A 23,609-nucleotide genomic window follows, 5' to 3' on the forward strand; every position below is an offset into this window, starting at 1 on the left:
AGGTAGAAGTTGGGTTTGGGTAAGATTAGGGATGTAGAACAAGATTATACTTTAGTATACTGTAAGTACTCTTTTATATTCTTAATAATAAGCAGGTAATAAAGTTAATAGTGGGACTTGAAACTTAAACTAAAGTGTAACCCTTTTTGTTATTTAATAAGTAAATAAATAAATTATTATCAATTCAGTTGTTCAAATAGAGTACTGTATAACTCAACTTTAAGCGTAATTTAAAGTAAAATAACATAGACAACAATACCTACCAAATCGGCGGCAGAAAACGCCCATGATAGAGCTCTCCTCGACCACCCTCATGTCAGCCAGCAGTGCTAGCTCCAGACCTCCAGCCACAGCATATCCACTGACTGCAGCAATCAAGGGCTTTGAGAGCCTCATACGAGATGGACCCTGGCAAATGAAGCAAAGCAGTTTATTGCTGTTCAACCGCTGTTTCCAACTATTTCAATTGGTAGATCTTGTAAGCTCCACAGCCACAGTTTGCATTACTTTTTGCAGTTTTAGATATAGTCTCTATAGCCTAAGTGAAACATGATTATCATTTCACACATCATGAAGAACAAGTCCAATCACAACAAAGCAGGTTTCAGTGAAAATACTTTAAAGAATACACATTATTTGAATGATTATGCTGTCTTTTAGTGTGTATATGTAAACAAATTTGCAAAGCATAAACCACATGACAAAATTTTAATCTCTCCAAAAAGACTGAAATGACTTATTTGTATAATCCTGAAATGACTTCCAGTGTTGCCAGATGTAGCTGACTGATTCCATCCCAAAAACTATCAAAAACCCGCCGAAATCCGAAGGCTGTCATAAGTGGTTTGGCATCTCTTGGAAAGATCATAAACAGTTAATAAGTGAACACCGAGGGGTTGGGGTTGATTTGGTTCTGTTGAGGTGATCATAACCAGGTAATAAGTGAACACCAGGAGCGGGGATGTTTATCTGGGTCTTAAGGGCGCGACATTTCAAAACTGCCCAAATTTTTACGCGCACAATCAAATTCAAAACCGCCCCATCTGGCAACACTTATGACTTCTGTGACTTTATGTCACCTGGTTACAGTGCTCAGCATATGAAAGTACACACATACTGTATAAGCATATGTAAGGAACCTATACAATATTATATTTGGGCATATACATTACATTAGTCAGTACTGAAGGCAAATCTGGAGCTTATCTAACAAAATAACTTACGATAACAGTCCAAAAACTAGTACACCCTAATTTATATGTTATTGAAAAAATATTAAATACACATTTAAAAAAAGAGGAAAAATCAAGAGAAGCAAAAAAACTGAAAAAATCAGGGGAGTTTTTTTTGCAACATTTTCTCGAATTTAATTGTATTATCTTTCAATTTCTAAAGATGTTTGGTGACTAAAATATTATTTTAATAAATATATCTGTTTATTAAATCTGTTTTGTTTAAATGCACCGAAATACATTGCCTATATTCACTGAGAAATGGATAAAAATATAAATTTTCAAAATGGGGTGTACTCAATTATGCTGAGCACTGTATATACAAAATTGCTTTGGCACGCACTGAAAGAAAAGCTAGCTAAGTGATGTCAATGAAACCTTCTCATTATCAGACTCTGGCTCAAGCTAGTATTGCAAAATCAGTAGATAGACAAACATAATGCTATTTCTGTCATAACAAATCTCTGAAAAATGTATTACAGGTGGAGCTGGGGTGGAGGAAGGTCTCCAAAAACATGGTGTAGATTGCTAACACAAACAACACTGAAGTATTTGAAGGCTGAGGATAAAGCTCATTGGCTGCTGAGGTGACAGCAACCAATCACATGACTATGTTGTTGGAAGCAGATGAGAAGGACTTATCAGCCTGTATACCCAATAGATTTTCATCATTTTCTGTTTATAGCTGCTCATGAAGCCGCATGAAGTGGCAGTAGTTATTGTCTTTGGCATATCATGTCGAATTTTAATTACCAATCACTACAGGTTCAGCTAATAGTCTTCCCTAATGTTCTACTCAGCTTCTTAAAGATAATCCAGAAACAGCTCTCTTGTCTTTATACTTTTGTATTTAGGGTTGTTTGATAAATGGCATAGCAAATGCAAATGTGCAAAAAGAAGCTAGTTGTAATGCCCAATAGGGGTCTGAAGAGAGGGAGAAAACATGATCACAAAAAAACTATTTGCAGCAAAACATGTTGGTTGTAATATTATAGATGAATTAAGAGGAAGTAGTACATGATTTAAAGGGCTCCTATTTTAAGATGTAAGATAAGTTTCAGCTCAAAACACCCATCCGATTATTTACTATACAGTGTAGAATATGTCCATTTTGAGCATCAAGTGTAGTTGTTTTTGTAGTCTGTGTCTTTAAATGCATATAAGCTGGTTCTCCCCGCTTATAGAGTTGGTTAATCCCAGTTTCTTTGCAAATCCTGTACTGTAAACATGTTTATAGAAGTTACTATGTTAACAAGTTAACACGCGCCTTTCAATCAATTCAGTGGGTGGGGAAAACCGCACTCCTACGTAACGTTGCAGTGGGCCTCAAAATCACTGGGACTATTATTTTAACATCAGGAAATTTTTTAAAAAGAGACTTGTGTTTATATCGCTCCAATATGACAGTAGACACACTACACCCACACACAGTTCTGTCCAAACAGGTGTCTTTTATTATAACCATGTTCATTCTCATCTGAAAAGGACCTTACCATGGGACCAGGACCACTGCTGACATCTTGCTCAAGTTCAAGGGAATCAGAACCATGGGCCAACTCCTTTAGATCAAATCCAGCGCAGAAATTCCCTCCTGAAAGAAACAGCTCAATTACACAACATAGCAGATTAAAATATTAAAGTCGGAAAGTACATCATAACTAAATATTAAAAATAAGATTTGCACGTGTGCAGCTTCAGCCCCATGTTGCTCAATTATTCTATTAATGTTGTTATATTTTCATATTCTACCAGTAGCAAGTGGTTACAGTTTTTAATGCTTTACGTGATGAAGTATGGCTTCAGCTAAATATAACCATGCAGTGGTCTCAAACTCAATTCCTGGAGGGCCACAGCTCTGCATAGTTTAGCTCCAACGACCTCCAACTCACACCTGCTTAATAGTCTCTAGTAATCTTGAACATCTTGATTGGTTGGATCAGCTGTGTTTGATTGGAGCAAAACAGTGCAGAGCTGCGGCCCTCCAGGAATTGAGTTTGAGACCCATGGTTTACTGAGTCTCCTATGCCTATTAATGCAGATTTTTGCCAGTAGGTTTTTTAAAAAAAAAAACATTTGCTGATATGGTAAATAAATTTAAGCAGAAGTTCAACCTTTTGGGCAAACTCAAGGAGTATAACTTTAATTTTCTTCCTTTCATTTCAGTCATTTTCTATTCATTAATTGCAGCCAGTAAATTCAATATTTAAGTATAGTAATATGAAATACTTAGTTTTAGATTATTTACACCTTTTGGACCATTTAAGTCCATGTTAGTCCAATGTGGAGCTTACAATGCTGGTTTTATTAACATTTTATTATACTAAATTCCTCAAATTACAAGGGAGTTACTGTTCATTCTAATTAGGTAGTTTGCAAATTACACTTCTTCACTTCTGGGTTTTACATTGGTTATGAAAAGAAAGTGAATAACTGATGCAAATAACTGTTGCGACAGCATACTCTTTAGTAAAGAAAGAAAAACCTCTGAGAAAAAAGAAACAAGGTGCAATGTTGAAAGAAATATGATATCGCAATAATCACTCACTGGAGTTAAGCTATACTCTATAATCTTTTGTGTTGGTACATTGACTAGTAATTTATACAAACAGTTCAGTCAAATCAACCGATTCACTTCTAAACAAATACCCTTGACTGATCTGTATGAATGGATCTCAAAATCAAATTATTAATTAAAAAACAGATTTATTCTGGAGCAAAATAGAGCAATGATGCTCCGGGAAAAATAGATAACCTGCTTTCTTTGGATCTATTTTTGATGGAAAAACAGACAAAAGAGACGATGTTGAATCTAAAATGTAATGTAGATTCCCTTAACTGTTGTAAATTAAGTTCCCAATACTTCCCAACACTATCTAGAAACCACTACAACAGTGATTTGTACTGTATTTGTGACTTATGTACTTACATTATCCCAAATGTTTGAGAGAATGTTCAAATATAGAGAAATAAGCAGTTTTAACTAGTGTACACAGAGCGTGTCCTGTGTCATCATGACATAATGAGATCACTGCTATTGATTTGACCTTACAGAAAACAGGGAAACACCAAATATGTTTTAATATGCTATGCATTTTATTAGACTGCACAGAAAATTTGAACCTGATCCGAACTTTCTTTTAATGATGGATGAAAGCAATATGATTGACAAAACCCGATAGCAAATGTATTTTTTTGACGTGCAGAAAGTTTGGACAAACATTTCAGATTCAGTGTGCAATAACCTTTATTCTGCTTCATGCTATCACACTCTCAGAAATAAAGGTACGCGAGGTGTCATTGGGGTGGTACCTTTTCAAAAGGTACACATTTGTACTTAAAGGGTCCATATTGGTACCTCAAAAGTATATATTAGTACCTAAAAATTTTAACAGGAACACTTTTGTACTTTTTAGGTACTAATATGGACCGTTTAGGTACAAATTTGTACCTTTTGAAAAGGTACCACCCCAGTAACAGCTCGCGTACCTTTATTTCTGAGCGTGCATGATAAGTTTTGAAGACTTCAGCTCATCCATCAACATGATTTCTGCAGGAGTCCCATAGAATGTAATGAAGACCACAACTCCCATGATACCACACTGAGTCACAGGATCATCAAACTACACTTTTGTTGTAAATATGTGCCCTTTAGTGTCGAAAATTACAAACTGTGTCTTTAAATATGTAGGAAAACATAGTGATTAAAGTTTACTTTTTAAACAACACTGAAAAAACATCTGTTAATTAACAGTTTCTGTATTTTGTTATTCACAAGTGTTTCTATTTATTTACAGTTGTGAATTGCATTATGAGACATTGATCTCTGCTGTCGACTTTTGATGTTGAAAATTCAAAAACAAAGTGACTTATTGACATTTTTTGAAATGATAAAGTTTTTATAATCAAGTTTGAAATAATATAATGTATAAAAAAACAATATAGAGAAATTAGTCATTATAATAACAGAAAATGTCCTGGCAGTTTAGTACAAGGTTTTTGTACCATAATATGCAATACCAACCCAGACAATAGTCACATTTAACTATTTAAAATGTTAATAAAAGTCACTTTTTTTCGAATCTATCGAGGTTAAAAGTTGTTGGAAGAAAGCTCAAGGTCTCATAATGCAATTCAAAAGCATAAATAAATGAAGAAAAATAAAAACATGAATCACAAAATATGGAATTCTGCTAATTTACAGATATTTTTAAAGTGTACACTGCCTGACAAAAGTCTTGTCGTCGATCCCAGTTGTAAGAGCAACAAATAATAACTTGACTTCAAGTTGATCAGTTGGAAAAGTGGCAGAAAGTAGATTTTTCCGATTAATCATCTGTTGAACTGCATCCCAATCATCACAAACACTGCAGAAGACCTACTGGAACCCGCACGGACCCAAGATTCTCACAGAAATCTTTGGTGAAGGAAAAATCATAATTTTGGGTTACATTCAGTATTGGGGGTGTGTGAGAAATCTGCAGAGTGAATGGCAACATCAGCAGCCTGAGGTACAGTATCAAGACATTTATACTGCCCATTACATTACAAACCACAGGAGAGGGCAAATTCTTCAGCAGGATAGCGCTCCTTCTCATACTTCAGCCTCCACATCAAAGTTCCTGAAAGCAAAGAAGGTCAAGGTGCTCCAGGATTGGCCAGCCCATTTACCAGATATGAACATTATTGAGCATGTCTGGGGTAAGATGAAGGAAAAGTCATTGAAGATGAATCCAAAGAATCTTGATGAACTCTGGGAGTCCTGCGAGAACATGTTCTTTGCCATTCCAGATGACTTTATTAATAAGTTATTTGAGTCATTGCAGAGATGTATGGATGTAGTCCTCCAAGCTCATGGGAGTCATACACATTATTAATTCTTTTCCCACTGCATCATGACTTTATATTCTGTACATTATTTCTGTTAAGTGACAAGACTTTTGTCTAAGCAAAGTCAGACCTTATTGTCTTAATTAAATAATTAAAAATCAAGGCATGATCATATTTTTGGTAAAATAAGTGTAATCTAGAGGCCTTTGCCTTTCATATAAGCCACTTCTGACACCAAATGATCAACTAGAAGTTATTATTTGTTGCTCCTAAAACTTTTTTTAGGTAGTGCACACTTAAGTCTCCTTTGATATTACCTGAAAGACAATATAAAATACAATTGTGCACTCTTCTTTTTCACAAAATAAATCTAACAAAATACCAAGTGTCATTTCAAACCTTCCTCAGTGAACAATTACCAGTTAAAACGGTCTTTCAGTGTACTTGCACACACCACTGCTTGAACCCAGCAGTAAAACAGCAATTATTTATAATTTGGCTCAACGCGAACATGCCATGGACACAATTTACTTAATGGCTTCCTAATGGACTTGTAAAATGTAGACCAGAAAGTGAGATAATGTGTAATGTTCTCGATTGCATTTTAATGTCCGTTTAAAAGTCTGAGATACAGTAGATGTAAAAACAGACCTGGACCTCTGAAATAAGGGAGTTCTTGTGTGGCCGTTATCACCTCTGACACTTGTTCGTTTCTTCAAAATTTAAGCAATTACTGTCATTCTCTGTGTTGTTGACCATGTAACGCTATCTGCTGTGTTCAGTTTCTCTGGCAGGGGTCCAGGTTTAAAGTGTGAGAGAGAGTAAAACCACTCGTCTGACTGGTGATAAAGGTGATTTAGGAAATTTGAGCAGAGATGGTTGGTCCAGGTTGAACAAATTATTTCTATTGAGGGTGTGCAATTTGATGGTCGGCCATAATTGTTTTCAATGTAGTAAAATTGTCATCAGAGGCTTTGACACAACACAGGACTCTTGCAGCCATGTACTGCCCACTCAGGCAAAGACATTTATAGCCTTATACATTTTTATACATGTTTAACACATGACCCAGTAAATGTTTAATATTTACTATATACAGTGCTCAACATATGAGTGAACCCCTTTTTGAAAATGAATATTTTTTATCCATTTCTCAGTAAATATAGGTAATATATACTTACCGGCCACTTTATTAGGTACACCTGTCCAACTGCTCTTTAATGCAAATTTCTAATCAGCGAATCACATGACCTCAATGCATTTAGGCATGTAGACATGGTCAAGACGATCTGCTGCAGCTCAAACCGAGCATCAGAATGGGGAAGAAAGGGGATTTAAGTGACTTTGAACGTGGCATGATTGTTGGTCCAGACGGGCTGGTCTGAGTATTTCAGAAACTGCTGATCTACTGGGATTTTCACGCACAACCATCTCTAGGGTTTACAGAGAATGGTGTGAAAAAGAGAAAATATCCAGTGAGCAGCAGTTCTGTGGGCACAAAGGCCTTGTTGATGCCAGAGGTCAGAGGAAAATGGCCAGACTGGTTCGAGCTGATGGAAAGGCAACAGGAACTCAAATAAGCACATGTTACAACCGAGGTATGCAGAAGAGCATCTCTGAACGCACAACACGTCGAACATTGAGGCAGATGGGCTAAAGCAGCAGAAAACCACACCGGGTGCCACTCCTGTCAGCTAAGAACAGGAAACTGAAGCTACAATTCGCACAGGCTCACCAAAATTGGACAATAGAAGATGGAAAAACGTTGCCTGGTCTTATGAGTCTTGATTTCTGCTGTGACATTTGGATGGTAGGGTCAGAATTTGGCGTCAACAACATGAAAGCATGGATCCATCCTGCCTTGAATCAACAGTTCAGGCTGGTGGTGGTGGTGTAATAGTGTGGGGTATATTTTATTGGCACACTTTGGGCCCATTAGTACCAACTGGGCATTGTGTCAATGCCACAGCCTACCTGAGAATTGTTGCTGACCATGTCCATCCCTTTATGACCACTGTGCATCTTCTGATAGCTACTTCCAGTAGGGTAAGTGCCATGTCGTAAAGCATGAATCATCTCAGACTGGTTTCTTGAACATGACAATGAGTTCACTGGACTCAAATGGCCTCAACAGTCACCAGACTCAATCCAATAGAGCACCTTTGGGATGCGGTGGAACGTGAGATTCGCTTCATGGATGTGCAGCTGACAAATCTGCAGCAACTGCGTGATGCTATCATGTCAATATGGACCAAAATCTCTGAGAATATTTCCAGTACCTTGCTGAATCTACGCCATGAAGTACTAAGGCAGTTCTGAAAGCAAAGGCAGTCCAACCCGGTACTAATAAGGTGTATCTTATAAAGTGGCCGGTGACTGCATTTTGGTGCATTTGAACAAAACAGAATTATTAAACAGATATATTTATTAAAATATTATTTTAGTCTCCGAACATCTTTAGAAATAAAAATATAATGCGGTTTTATTCATGTGAAATATTACAAACTACAAAATTTCAACAACATTTTTTGTTTCTCTTCAGTTTTGCTCTTTTTTATTTTTATTTGTCTAATTTTGGATCGTTATCATAAGTTATTTTAACTCCAGATTTGGCTTCAGTACTGACTAAACTAATGTTTATGCAAAAATACATTATTGTAAAGCTTCCTATAGAAAACATTTTAATTTAAATGAGCGATTTGTAAGGATTGAACTCATATACTGCATGACGAGCACGGTGTATCAACTATCAGTAAAAACTTTGGTATAATTAAGACTGTGTAACGCTTTTAAGAGAAGCCTCTTATGCTCAGTAAGACTGTATTCATTTGATCATATTATGAAATATCTGTATTTTAACACCATGTCAGCTTCTAGATCTATTTTTATGGCAAGAAACCTTTGAGATAATGTTTTTTTTAGCTAAAATTAGTTCAACAAATTTTGGTGTAAAAAAATTCACAGATGTTTACTGGCTAAAAATTGTTCTCACTGGGCTAAAATCAGTACAAAACATGCTTCGGTGGTAGATGGTTCTAGAACATTTCTAGAATTAACAATTTAAGTGATCACATCCTAATATTACAAACTTGTGCTTCACCATTGAATGGCCTATTAATTAACTAACAAAATCAGATATGTAGGATCAGAGATATATTGATATTCTAAAATATTATTATAAATTACAAATATCTTCTTTTTTTGTTTATATATTTTTGTAATATATTTCTGTAATGACAAATCTGTATTTTAAATTTTCAATGTCACAACATATTTTTTTATTCTAATATGTGCTCAGTTACTATTAGCTATTTTTGGTGGTTATTTGTAAAGGTTCTTAATATAGTTTCAATGTTGAATTTTTTTAATGTTCAGTATATTTGTGGAAGCCATTATGCATATTTTCAGAGATTTTTAATTAATAGAAAATTTTATAGATAATCACATATTTCTGGTCTTACATTACAAGTGTTATATTATCCCTAATCTTGCATTGAATATATTCTTCCTGAATTAAAGTTCCCTTTGTTGGTATGTTTGTTTTTAAAAATGTACCCTAAACCTGATAATGGTAGAGTATTACTGTTTCTTGATACAATGAATGATCATGTGACAGTAAAGACTAGAGTAATCATGTTAAAAAATAAATACATAAATAAAATACATCTTATTGAAATTGAAAACAGATTAAAAGTTGTTTTAACTAATTATTTTTCACTTTTGATTTCACAGCAAAAAAATGTATTCATTAAGAAATTGGTTATAAACTAACTCGGCTTTACAATTCATAACACCAACTTTAACATGAAATCACTTCTAAAGTGTTTAATAATTTTAGAATTAAATTCAACAATCATTCAAAACAATTGAATCAAATACAACTTTTGATTCTATAATATATTACAGCTAATGTGAACTAACCACAGCAAATAAATACGTTGGCTCAGTGATTAGCAGCAAGAAGGTCGCTGGTTCGAGTCCCGGCTGTGCCAGCATTTCTGTGTGGAGTTTGCATGTTCTCCCAATGTTTGCGTGGGTTTCCTCCAAGCGCTCCGGTTTGCCCCCACAGTCCAATGACATGCGCTATAGGTGAATTGGATGAACTTATTGAATCGTAGTGTATGAGTTTGTGTGTGAATGTGAGTGTGTATGAGTATTTTCCAGTACTGGGTGGCGGCTGGAAGTGCATCCGTTGCGTAAAACATATGCCGGAATAGTTGGTGGTTCATTACATTGTGGCGACCCCTTATAAATAAGCGACTAAGCTGAAGGAAAATGAATGAATGAATGAATGAATGTACAGTATTGCACATTCATTTCTAATGTTAGTTAAATTTAGCCTACGTAATGAACTCTTGAACTCATGAATTTTTACTGCAAGTCAGACAACAACATCAAACTTAAATTTGATCATCACTTGACATCAAATATACACCAAGTCAGTCCACTTAATTTCATCCACGTGATTATTAATGCGTAAATCATGTGTAACTTACCCACTCCATACACCACTGCCACATTAAGGCTGTTGTCCTGGTCAAAGGCTGACAGCTCCTCGGTCAGTCTCCGAGCAGTCTCTCGATTCACTGCATTACGTGCCTCAGGACGGTTTATCCCAATAAGCATCACTGTACCCCTTCTCTCAGAAACCACTGGGCCATTAGTACCTGTCACAATCATAGGAGTGAACATACATTAATGTAAAAGTAATCTGTTGAAATTTGCCTTACATACAGTAGAAAGAGATTTAAAAAAAACAATAGATAGATAGATAGATAGATAGATAGATAGATAGATAGATAGATAGATAGATAGATAGATAGATAGATAGATAGATAGATAGATAGATAGATAGATAGATAGATAATATGTAGTCTGTTTCTGATTACAAATTGCATGATGAAAAGTGTTAATATAAGTGTTAATATAATTTGATTACTTATTGTAGGTAATGTGTTCCAACAATTTTTAGATTACTTTCAGATTATAGATAGATGTGTATAAATACATATTTATTCAGCTTTTTATATTAAAGTGATATTATTAAATAATTATTTTAGATTATTTAAGTAAAGGTTTATTTATATAGCACCTTTCCCAGACATTGAGTCGCAAAGTGCTTTACAATAAGAGAAAACAACTAAAAGAACACATGACAATAAAAGAAGACATGTTGAAACATATTAAAACTAATTAAAAATCTAAATATAGAAACACTAATACTGTTAATTAAAACTGGAAAACCAAATGTATCTAAAAATTCACTGTAAGATAATAAATTACCCTATTAATTTTAGAAGTTGTCGAACTAATACAATATCATTTTCATGCCAATTTTGGAAGAAGAGATATTTATTTTTATATTGAATACATCTATTATTCCAAATAATATACTAATATGGGGGGAAATTGTGCTTAAATACCAGCATTCAGGCCAATAAAGCTTGTTTGTGAAATTTAGCTAATTTCACTGGAAGTTTGTCAAGTTTAAAAACACATCTCAAAAGAAATTCTATACCCTTCATCATGTCAACAACGTGTTTTGGAAAAGTATACCACATACTGTCCTTCGTTTAATAGAAATTATGGTTCGACTAGCTCTGTGCATTGCGTCACATTTCTGCTTTAGTTTCTATACGCCCTAAATATGTTAATAAGTTCAGTCGTAACGATATGCTTCTAAATAATCTTTCCTTTCAAGCTACATGAACACCGGGTAACATATGTCGTCTATAACTGGAACTAATCAATATTGAAAGCTATTCACCCATTGCAATGTTGCTGAAGTCCAACTCAGTTTATAAGAGTCTCAGGTGAAGTTATTTGATTGGTCAGAAGTGAACATCACAGTCCCCTCATACGTTCACAGGCGTTTCTGAATGTGTGGGTGTTTTCAAACTGATGATTTTTTTCTATATCATGCAATGAAAATGATCTCCATTCCCAACCCCACGCCTAACATTACCTGAACCCAATCAGGTGACATGGTGCCAGAACGCCCCTCCATTTTGGCCTCGCCTACCGGTCTGGTTACTCCTACTACTTTCCTACAGACCTGTACCGAGCTCGACCAAAGTCCAAACTTTAAGTTTATGCTGACCTCTACCGACAAAGGCGGAAACTTTGTTTTTACGTTACCTGAGCTAGTAGTTTTTCTTTCTTCGTTTAAAGTGCTGCTGTTAAATCTTTGCCCTTTCACTGAGTTTAAACTCAGGATCGCCCTCCTAAAGGCACCATTAGCTGACATTCTCCCTAAAGCTAAAGCCATAATTAAGGAGAAACTGGTAACGTATGTCTCATCTGCGTTTTTCCTAGTTTAAAGTGGTATATTGCGTCAAACTTCACTGTTTTATTACAAGAAATAATAATAATAATAAAAACCGACACTTCAGAGTTCAGAATGCCAAATTAAAAGTCACTCAGAAAACGGCATTAATTCAATTCAGTTACGTTTATATGTATGTTGTTTCACTATAATTATTGCTTTAAAGCCGCTTTACAAAAGATGCTCATTATTATATTAGAATGACATTCAGAAAAATTAAGGTTATTCGTGTCATTACTAACGCATGTATAAATTACATTATTGCAGTGTTTCTAAACCACGTTCCTGGAGGACCACCAACACTGCATGTTTTGGATGTCCCCTTTGTCTGTCACGCCCATTGCAGGTCTTTCAGTCTCTGCTAATGAGCAGAGCACTGTTGATGTACATTGCACTGAAAATGTACAGAGCTAGTGGTCCTCCAGGTACGTGGTTGAGAAATACTGCATTAATGTATGTAGAGAATGCGCTCTCAATCACAAAAAAAATATTTATTCATTCATTTTCTGTACAGCTTTGTCCCTTTATTTTTCAGGGGTTACCACAGCAGAATGAACCTCCAACTTATCCATAATAAGTTTTACGCAGCAGATGACCTTTCAGTCGCAACCCAACACTGGGAAATACACTCATTCATACTCATACACTACTCCATTTTAGTTTATTCAATTCACCTATTGTATGTATTTGGACTTGTGGAGGAAACCGGAGCAGCCGGAGGAAACCCACGCAAACACTGGGAGAAACTCCACAACGGAATGCCAACTGACTCGAACCAATGACCTTCTTGCTGTGAGGCAACAGTTCTAACCACTAAGCCACTGTGTCGCAGTTTTAACGTAATATTAAGCGCAATAAATGCGTTCAATCTTTGTGTGTATCATCCAGATAAAGTTTTAGTTTATTTATTTATGTTTAATATTAGTTACTATTTTCTTCTGATATTTAGCGGGACCTTTATTTTGAAATCTTCCCCTGACCCGGATGTTTAAATACGATCCATCCTCAACATGCCTCTCAATCATTTCGTGTTTTTTCGTTTGTTTTGAAGGTAAAATGTTGGCTTTTCTTTCAAAATTACGTAAACCAAACGCAGAAGAGATGCTTTAAGTACTACCTGGTCGTCATTCAATTCAGTTAATGCTGTATTTCCATGGACTAATCTGATGTATGAGGATACTGACGCTTTATGGTCCAGTTCACGAGAAGTTTACTCGTAAACACCACAGTAATCCCGTGCAAGTGATAACGTTATTCAATTGAAGTACAACCCAGAGGAGGACTTTTGTCAGTTTCCCCCCTGCTGCTCATAATGTCTTTAGCGGGTGCGCTGTGGTTTGCAGTTCAGGATGATTTATTAACAAACGGTGTATGTAACAACACAACATCATCCAACATCAGCAACATAAAACCAGACAAACAGCTCAGCACCAGTGAGCCCTTCTCTCCTCCCGAGAGCCACTCTGTACTGAGCGGACTGGACGATCACTTTCTTTCACGGTGGTTACATCTCAACCGACAGTGTCTGCGGTTCATCGTCGATTTCATCCAGGCCCGTTTTAAAAAAGACATATTTGCGTCTAGCCACAAGCCGAACTTGACAGAGGCCAACATCCTGGCCGCACTCGCCTACTACGCACAGGGGTCTCTGCCAAATAAAGTCACAGACCGTCTGCGAATCGATCAGAAAACAGCATGCGAGGCGGTGAAGGCCACCACCAAACTCTTATCAGACTTGACCCGCGAATTCATCACATTCCCGAACAGTTATAACGACCGCATGGGTGCCGCACAAGCCTTCAAGAACCTGAGCGGAATCCCGCATGTGGTGGGAGTGTTGGGGTATATGCACATAAGGGTGAGACCCCCCGTCTTGGAGGAACGCATGTATGTGAATACTCTGGGTTATCATTCAATCATGGTGCAGGTCATATTCGACGCGGATGGGAATCTCTTTAGTTTGGAGCAGTGCTGTCCTGGAGGAACTCCTGAACACTCTGTTTGGGAAAACTCGGACATTGGCAGACAGTTCAGCATATTTCAACACGGTCATACGTGGATCATTGGTAAGAACCATTGGAAAAACGAATTAACCTTTGATTTTCTTATTTTTCCTCAAATCCTCAAACCATCCCTACTGAAAAATCGACCAGCCTGGTTTTAGTGGGGTTTTGGCCATTTCCAGGCTGGTTTCCATTTCCAGGCTGGTTTCCAGTCATTTCCAGCCGGGTCTTAGTTGGTCAGGCTGGAAAATGACCAGCTAAAACCAGCTTGACCAGCCAAAATCAGCTATGTCCAGCTTAAACCAGGCTGGTCAAAATGGCCAAAACCCCTCTAAAACCAGGCTGGTCGACCAGCTAAAACCAGCCAACCAGCCTAGGCTGGTTTAAGCTGGATTTTTCAGCTGGGATAGGTCAGGGGTTCCCAAACTTTTCAGCCAACGACCCCCAAAATAAATAGTGGTAAACTTTGTTTTATATTCAGACATTCTCCTTTATAATATAATTTCAGAAAAGTATTCTTTGCAAAATCTAAATAGGGAAATCATATTAGCAGCCAATGATTATCAAAGTACAGCATTGTTTACAGTCTATTAGATAGTGCTAATGTTGTTTTAAAGTCATATTTGTATGCTAACTCTGATCGAATATTCAAATTAGCATGGTAAACAATATAGACGGTTAAATGAACTAATATAAAACCAACTTTACCTCAATCCAAAATAACAATTCCAGTGACATTGAGGTAAATTTGGTTTTATACTCACATATTAGTTCATTTAACGGTCCCTGTATTGTTTACCATGCTAATTTAAATGTTGAGTCTGAAAATCGCATGCAAGTATGACTTCAAAACAACATTAGCACTATTTAATTGATTGTAAACAGTGTTGTATGTTGTTAGTTATTGTCTGTTAATATGATTTCCCCATTTAGAATTTGAAACAATACTTTTCTGAAATTATATTATTAAGGAGAAAGTCTGAATGTGTGAATATAAAACCAACTTTACTTCAATGCCAGTGACTCGCGACTAGGCATGAGCCGATATAAGATTCTGACATTATGATAACCTTAGATACAAATTTACGATATTGAGATTACACCTTTAAAATATGTTCCTTTTAAATGTCTGGGTAAAAACAAAAACTTTTTTCCCCTTTGAACACAATCTTTTTTATTTTGAGAAACTTTTCAAACATTTTGGAGCCGTAAACATGTCAGCAGGGTTCATACGGTCATGGAAAACCTGGAAAAGTCATGGAATTTTGACATGGTATTTTCCAGGCCTGGAAAAGTTTTGGAAAAACAGAAAAGGCCACAAAGTTTTGGAAAAGTCATGGAAATTACATTTACATTTAGTCATTTAGCAGACGTTTTCGTCAAAGCGACTTACACTAGAGCTTGTACTTGCGAAATTCTGTTGTATGGCGCTGTGAAAAGGGGTGGTATTAAACAACATGATAAGATGTTAATAAAAGTGAGTGATTGCTCCATATTTTATAATTTCTTATTTGAAATTATTTTCTATTGGTCAATCATGTGATGTGATTTCGCAGGTAAGAATTCACCAAACTTGAGTCTTTGAATGCAGTGAAATGCGAAACTTGTCGCACATGCTTGCGTTTCAGGTCTGCTGCATTCAGATGCCTATGAATGGAAGTCTGTAGAGCGAGAAGTGCAGTGTGATCGCAGCTTTACAATAGAAGTGGCTTTACCTACTATAGTTTAACAAACTATTAACATCATCTAAAATTAGTTCGACAAATATCTGTATTCTGGAATGGAGGTTAGTTGTCTTTTTTTCTTGGCCAAAAACATGGTCTCTCATAATTAGTGCTGTGTAAGCATCATCTATTTTACATAGATATAAACATAAATAAAACACAAAACAATCTCTTTAGTTTCTATGATATGCTGTAATAAATTTAAAGTTCATTGTTTTTTTAATGATTTACCACGTATATGGAGACATTACATGAAACATTAGGTCATGAAAATTGACTTGAACGTCATGGAATTTTTGTAGCAATAATATATATGAACCCTGTGTCCGGCTTAATAATTCAAATGAATCATTGACTTCTGTCTTCATTAGTTTCAAAAACACAGAATTCTTTCAACTTGAAAAGACGTGTTTGGAGTTCTTTTCAGCTGGACATACCATTCTCCTAAAAAACGTATAACATAGGAACAGTATAGCAGAAAATTGTGGCGGTTTTAAAAACTTGACTTTTTCCGAACCACGGTATACCTTGAAAATGGTTGTCATCGCATGCCTACTCATGACCCCCACTAATTTTAGATGTGGTTGTAACGTTAAACATAAATGTTGAATACAACAGGGTTCATACGGTCATGGAAAACCTGGAAAAGTCATGGAATTTTGACATGGCATTTTCCAGGCCTGGAAAAGTTTTGGAAAAACAGAAAAACCCACAAAGTTTTGGAAAAGTCATGGAAATGACATTTGCATTCAGTCATTTAGCAGACATTTTTGTCTAAAGCAACTTAAGCTGTGGTCACACTAGAGCTTGTGCTTGCGAAATTCTGTCGTATGGCGCCGCGAAAAGGGGTGGTATTAAACAACATGATTTGACGTTAATAAAAATGATTGCTCCATATTTTTAATTTCTTATTTAAATTATCTTCTATTGGTCTAACACAATCATGGGATGTGATTTCGTAGGTAAGAATTCACCAAGCTTGAACTTTCGAATGCAGTGAAATGCGAAACTTGTCGCACATGCTTGCGTTTCAGGTCTGCCGCATTCGCATGAATGGAAGTCTATAGAGCGAATAGTGCAGTGTGATCGCAGCTTTACAATAGAAGTGGCTTTACCTACTATAGTTTAACAAACTATTAACATCATCTAAAATAAGTTCGACAAATATCTGTATTCTGGAATGGAGGTTAGTTGTCTTCTTTTCTTGGCCAAAAACATGGTCTCTCATAATTAGTGCTGTGTAAGCATCATCTATTTTACATAGATATAAAAAATAAATAAAACACAAAACAATCTCTTTAGTTTCTATGATATGCTGTAATAAATTTAAACATTCATTGTTTTTATGATTTACTACCTATACGTAGACATTACATGAAACATTTGGTCATGAAAATTTACTTTAAAGGACAGCAGGGGATGGATACAAGCATTTTTCATTCTTAAGATGAGTTTGGAGGCACATTTATGTGGCCAGATGTACATTGATCTGTTTCACAAATACCAAGTGTAAACATTGAAACTGGGGTCATTATCAGATGCCTCATCGACTCTCTCTTTTTCCCCCACAGGTAGCCCAGCTCTTCTAGGATGTGGACATGTTTTGACCCCCGTGGAGACCATTCGTATAAAAAGCAATGCGGCCGTGCACTTTAACAAAGCACACGCTCAACTATACAACAGTTCGCAGCATGTCTTTGGTAGTTTGAAAAGCCGTTTCCAATGCCTGCAAGACTTCGGCTCCATCCAGTCACCCGAGTCGGTGGCATGCATGATCAGAGCCTGCTGCGTCCTGCACAACATCAGCAAGAAGTTCTCCGTGCCGTTACCTGCGGATTTTAGCTTGGAGCCGCTCCATCCGCCGTCAGAAGTGCTCAGCATCATGGCAGAGCAGCAGTTTGACTACATGGAAGACACTAAAGATGAAATGATAGAAATGTTTTTTAACACTACAGAAAACGAGGATGAATCTGATGCGACCAGATCTATGAAAGAATACTTATGATCGCAAAACAAAAGTCTGAAACCATTAGTATTTCAACTATGCTAAGTGAAATAAACAGACATACGCATGCTGATGCCAGCCAGTTGGTTATGTACACAAGCTTTATTCGTTAATTACACAGTTGATTCAAATAAGTTAATGCTAATTCGCTAACATTCGTCAACAAGTGATATGAATAAAAAAAAACGTTTGGAAGGCTATAAAAATTAGCTCATTTAATACTACAAGTTCGTTACATGAAAAAGTACTCCAGTAGTACCGTGGTTCAGTGAGGCTAACAATAGGTGCTGCTTTGGATTTAAATACAGGTTGGGTGAACATTGACTAGGCAATATTGAATGGCTGAAGAGTTGTCAGCCACGAAAGGCAGTATTAGAAATATGGAGTTTATTACCAATATGTAATGCAAAATTATTTTTCACCCAACTTGTATATACCAAAATCAAGGAACTGTCATGGATGCGTCCACGATGTTGTTCTTACCACATGTTGTTCACATTTTCTTTTACACATTTAAGTTGATTACTTGCTTTTTTCTGAAGACAACATGTTTGTGCAATACAGTAATACATGTGTATTTCCTAGTTTGTAGCTTTTGCTTTGAGCGGCATAACCATAAATGGTGTGGTTTTTCATTCAAGATGGTGGTTTATGTTTCAGCTCTTACTAAAGTGACTTTCAGTGCAAAAAAGAATTTCATTACTGGTGAAAACAACATAAAATAGATATGTTCATTAGTATGCAATATAAAAATACTCAAATATGTGGTCACATTTACTCAAAAAGAAGTGGTTTAAATTCAGTCATTTCAGAGATTTAAAGATCAAGGGCCCTATCCCTATCATCCACCCAACGCAAGACATGTATGGCGCGATTTGTTGCTGCTTTCAGATCAGCGCAACCCTAATTTTCACGTTTTGCGCCACATTGTTTAAGTAGCAAATCCATTTGTGCCACTTTGTGGACTTATGGGTGTGCTGGTCTGAAAAGGAGGTGTGTTAAGGTGTATTTTTGACGTGTTGCTGTTTTGAGGAACTGAAATAGACTGCGCCATTGACCAACTAAAACCTGGTCTAAAGTCCAGCGCAGAGCACTTTAGTTATGCACCTATGCAGGTCCAAAAGTGTACACATTACTTAATGCAGACAGCAATAGTCAAATATCTTTACATATGACAACAAATTTAAGGTTTAAAATGTTACAAAAATTATTTTCTTCTGCAGAAATATAAAAAAACACTACCTCCATGCCTTCACCTCTGGGGTTTTTTTTCCAGTTTATTCATGATAATTTGCATTTGTATAATGTTATTATGCTTAGTATTATTTAATATATGCATATTTATATTTGTTTTAATAAAAACAACTTTAGATCCGAGTTTTGGAGACATTTGCAATACCATATGGGGGTACCATATACCATAGGAATAGGATTTGTGTTTGTTTGTGTTATTGTTCATTTATTCATTTGGTGGAAATTAGAACTGAACTTAGAAATAGTTTTGAGACAAATCTTTGCGCTTATCAAATGAAATTAAATATGGAGGCTAATGGATGTCCTCAACTGGAGTTTGCAACACTGTTTTCTTATCCCTGAAAGTAAAAGAGTAAAGAGTAGAGGTAAAGTAAAGAGAAAGTAAATAGGCTGAATGTGGAGGAGGCTCGTTCTTTTTCCTCGCACTGCTGATAGTCTGTTTTTTCGCTAGCGAATCGTTCAGTTTTGCTACTTACAAAGTCCGCCCCGTAAATAGAAAATGCGCCATGGTGTGACGCAACTGACTCTTATAGGGAATGTGAGATGAGACTCTGATTGGTTTAATACACGTTATACTCAAAACACACCCATAACTCTTTAAGAGAATAAGCACAACCCTGTTAGACCATGTGCCGGGGCGCAAACCATATTTTTCTGTCCTTAAAATAGCAAAAGTGGATTCAAACATGCCCTCAATGCTTTTGTGCCATGCGCTTTAGACTTTGTGCCTATCATTAAAAAAGAGCCCCAAACGTTATGTGAAGCGTTTCCAGACATCTATTTCACAATTTGATTAGTTTATGAATAGGAATTGTTTATGCATCTTAATTTAGAATTGGCAATAGTCAATGTAATTGTTGCCCACAAAATGTACCTGAAATTGTGACAGCGGTTTATACCATAGTTTTGATAATTTTCGCACAAATTTTAGACATTATAATACAAGCAAATAAGAATATGACAACGAACTTTAATCCTACTTTACAACAGGATCAAAGTCACATGAATTTCCTGAGTTGTCCAACAATAAAAACAGCTTTTTTTTTTGTTAAAACGGTATCTGCAGGGTCATAAGATGTCTTAAATTTCAAAAACTAGATTTTTGGCCTTAAAAAAAGTGTTAAATTCACTGAATTGTCTTGTAGGTATTAAATAATTAAGAAAATGGTCTTAATTTTCCTTTGTTTATGTAAAGCTATCAATACAATAACAATACATCTTACCAAAACTCTTCATAACTAATATTATCTGTCGTGCATACATTTAGATTTTAAAGATTTCTTTTTAGTTAATCTTAAAAATTGTATGTATAGGGACTGATTGTTTTGATACATTATTTAAAATATGTGGCTACGAAATTACTAATTAGAATTAGTTTTTTATGGGGCAAGTAAAATTTTTTTGGATTATAAGTGCTTAGCCATATATAAGTCTGAAATTTCTTTTTTATGGTCTTAAAAGTCTTACATTTAACTGAATGAAACCTGCAGAAACCTTGTAAGAGTAAAAAAAATTTGCTTGCAACATTTAGCTTTAACCTTTTTTAGTGATTTCAGCTTCCTCATACAGTTTCTTAGCATTAACAATACACTATTCAACATAATTCAATACAGTAATATTTCATGAGTAAATTACAATAGTAAAAGCCAGCACCTTCAAGTATTGTATGCTTTACAGTTTACATTTTTGGTATGGTTTAACTTGGTCACAGTGGTTGACCAAAATGATATGACCATAATTTAATATTAAAATCTGATTAGTAATACAAAATTATACACAATGATCAAAAGAATCAATACAGCTCTTTTCATATAGATTCACAGTTTAGTTGATTTTAAATAGACTCTCATTTAAATACTAGCTAAACATTCTCATTGTTAAAAAGCTTTGTGCAAAACAAGCAGCACTAAGTACAGCTCAATGAAATGATCCATAAACTTTATCAAGCAAAATATATATATATATTTATATCAAGAAACAAGGCCATATACACAAATATATATTCATAAAGACTGGCAGTTCAGTTTAAATGGTAAACTCATATCATTTAATAGCTCAGGGTTAAAATGCCACGTCTTTCATTAGTAATCAGCGATTTAGAATAAGGAATGTTTGGATCGTCTATGAGTTCAGTGATTATTTATGGAATGAGACCACTTGACAAGAAAGTGGGAGATATTTCATTCTAGGTGTTAAAAGACTTGTTGAAAATATAGTAATTTGGCTTGAAGATTATCTGAACTTGGCATTTCTTTCTGCATTATACCAACAAACATTATTCATGCATGGTTTTGATAAACAAAACAAAAAAGTGCTTAATTCATGTGTTGCTTGAATTTTCAAATTCTTTTAAAGCCATTGCATTGACATAGATTGTGTCAGTGTTTTGATAAATGGGTTCAGACTGCGGCGCAAACTTGGGTTGCAAAGAGTCCAGGATGCACTGGTGCAGGAACACATACTGAGACTGTAAGAAAAGATGAGAAGCATAATACAGTTTAAAAGAGTATAACATGTCTGCAGTGTCTTAATATTTCATAATGCCCATAATAATCATCATCACAAAATACATCCTGACCAAAGAATACTAAAAAGATCTGTTGGCCAAGGAGCCATTGGAAGCAGGCCTAGCTTAGACTGTATTTTACTATGAATTTTGGATGCTGCTTTTAAACCTCAAAATGTTTTTGTAGAATGTACGGTAACATTATCGACTGTGAAGGACTTACAGGTTGAATAAAAGTACAAAAGATGAATTTATAAACAGTGTTGCCAACCAAAAGTGACAGTATATATATATATATATATATATATATATATATATATATATATATATATATATATATATATATATATATATATATACACACACCCACACTCACGAACCACTTTATTAGGTACACCTGTCCAACTGCTCGTTAACGCAAATTTCTAATCAGCCAATCACATGGCAGCAATTTAATGCATTTAGGCATGTAGACATGGTCAAGACGATCCGCTGCAGTTCAAACTGAGCATCAGAATGGTGTAAAGGTGATTTAAGTGACTTTAAACGTGGCATGGTTGTTGGTGCCTGACAGGCTGGTCTGAAGATTTAATAGATTTTTTTATGCAAAACCATCTCTAGGGTTTACAGAGAATGGTGTGAAAAAGAAAATATCCAGTGAGCGGCAGTTCTGTGGGCACATATGTCTTGTTGATGACAGAGGAGAATGGCCAGACTGGTTCCAGCTGACAGAAAGGCAACAGTAACTCAAAAAAAAAACACTTGTTACAACCAAGGTGTGCAGAACAGCATCTCTGAATCCACAACACGTCCAATCTTGAGATGCATGGGCTGCAGCAGCAGAAGACCACACCAGGTGCCTTTCTTGTCAGCTAAGAACAAGAAACTGAGGCTACAATTCGCACAGGCTCCCCAAAATTGGACAATAGAAGATTGGAAAAACATTGCCTGGTCTGATGAGTCTCAATTTCTGCTGCCGAGTACATTCACTGTACTCAAATGGCCTCTACAATCACCTGATGTCAGTCCAATAGAGCACATTTGGTATGTGGTGGAACGGGAGATTCCCGTCATAGATGTGCAGCCGACAAATCTGCAGCAAATGCGTGATGCTATCATGTCAATATGGACCAAAATCTCAGAGTAATATTTCTAGTACCTTGTTGAATCTATGCCATGAAGGATTAAGGCAGTTCTGAGGTCAGAAAGGAGTCCAACTCGATACTAGTAAGGTGTACCTAATAAAGTGGCCGGTGAGTGTATATAAACCGTTTATAGACTTTTTATTTCTCCCAAATAGTTCATAGCTCATGGTTTTTGATTTTTTTTTTTTTTTTTAATTTATTTATTTTTTATATTTTTCTTCAAAATATCAACTTAATATCATGCAATCATTAAATTAATGCTGAAAAGGAAACTTTTGAAAAAAAAAAAAGGATTCTAAAATTATTTTAGTGGTATTCTAGCATTATTTAAGGATCTTTGTAAGTTAAAAAAATAAATAAAGAGTGAGTCACCAAAAATTCCACCCTGATATTTTTTAATCCCTCCTACAATAATAAATGGCTTTTATCATTATGGACCCAAACGTTGTACCTCAGTTTGCACCATAAGTGGCCGGTTGAGTCTCATTTCCTGGACAAATGCTGCAACACCCACTGCCTTCTCTCTGTTCAGCTGCTGCAGCAGGACGTCCAGTGCAATCAGCGTCCCTGTTCGGCCCACTCCAGCAC

The 23,609-nt window shown here is 35.8% G+C and overlaps 3 protein-coding genes across 4 annotated transcripts in view; 1 reads left to right on the forward strand and 2 right to left on the reverse strand.

Moving 5' to 3' along the window:
• zgc:101569 (uncharacterized protein LOC449822 homolog) overlaps positions 1-12,395 on the reverse strand; it is a 30,061-nt gene extending 17,666 nt beyond the window's left edge. Inside the window, exons 1-4 of one of the 2 annotated variants that reach the window (XM_056450553.1) lie at positions 12,198-12,395; positions 10,556-10,726; positions 2,726-2,823; positions 264-408 (exon numbers count right to left, since the gene is read on the reverse strand). In XM_056450553.1, the coding sequence (XP_056306528.1) occupies positions 264-408; positions 2,726-2,823; positions 10,556-10,726; positions 12,198-12,327 (544 nt within the window). In that variant the 5' untranslated portion in view covers positions 12,328-12,395. Of the gene's footprint in view, positions 1-263; positions 409-2,725; positions 2,824-10,555; positions 10,727-11,826; positions 11,955-12,197 lie in introns of those variants that run through there. The other variant, XM_056450554.1, reaches the window with a different exon arrangement.
• Positions 12,396-13,359: 964 nt separating this feature from the next.
• Positions 13,360-19,363, forward strand: si:dkey-197c15.6 (putative nuclease HARBI1). Its single transcript, XM_056450476.1, has 2 exons — positions 13,360-14,450; positions 17,683-19,363. Exons 1-2 carry the CDS (start codon positions 13,697-13,699, stop codon positions 18,114-18,116), a joined length of 1,188 nt encoding a protein of 395 aa, XP_056306451.1. The 5' UTR covers positions 13,360-13,696; the 3' UTR covers positions 18,117-19,363.
• Positions 18,200-23,609, reverse strand: part of ptprh (protein tyrosine phosphatase receptor type H) — a 42,623-nt gene continuing 37,213 nt past the window's right edge. Inside the window, exons 17-18 of the mRNA XM_056450475.1 lie at positions 23,473-23,608; positions 18,200-21,837 (exon numbers count right to left, since the gene is read on the reverse strand). Coding sequence (XP_056306450.1) covers positions 21,691-21,837; positions 23,473-23,608 — 283 coding nt within the window. The 3' untranslated portion in view covers positions 18,200-21,690. The remainder of the gene's footprint in view (positions 21,838-23,472; position 23,609) is intronic.

The sequence above is a fragment of the Danio aesculapii genome, chromosome 24 (assembly GCF_903798145.1).
Source record: "Danio aesculapii chromosome 24, fDanAes4.1, whole genome shotgun sequence".
Lineage (NCBI taxonomy): Eukaryota > Metazoa > Chordata > Actinopteri > Cypriniformes > Danionidae > Danio > Danio aesculapii.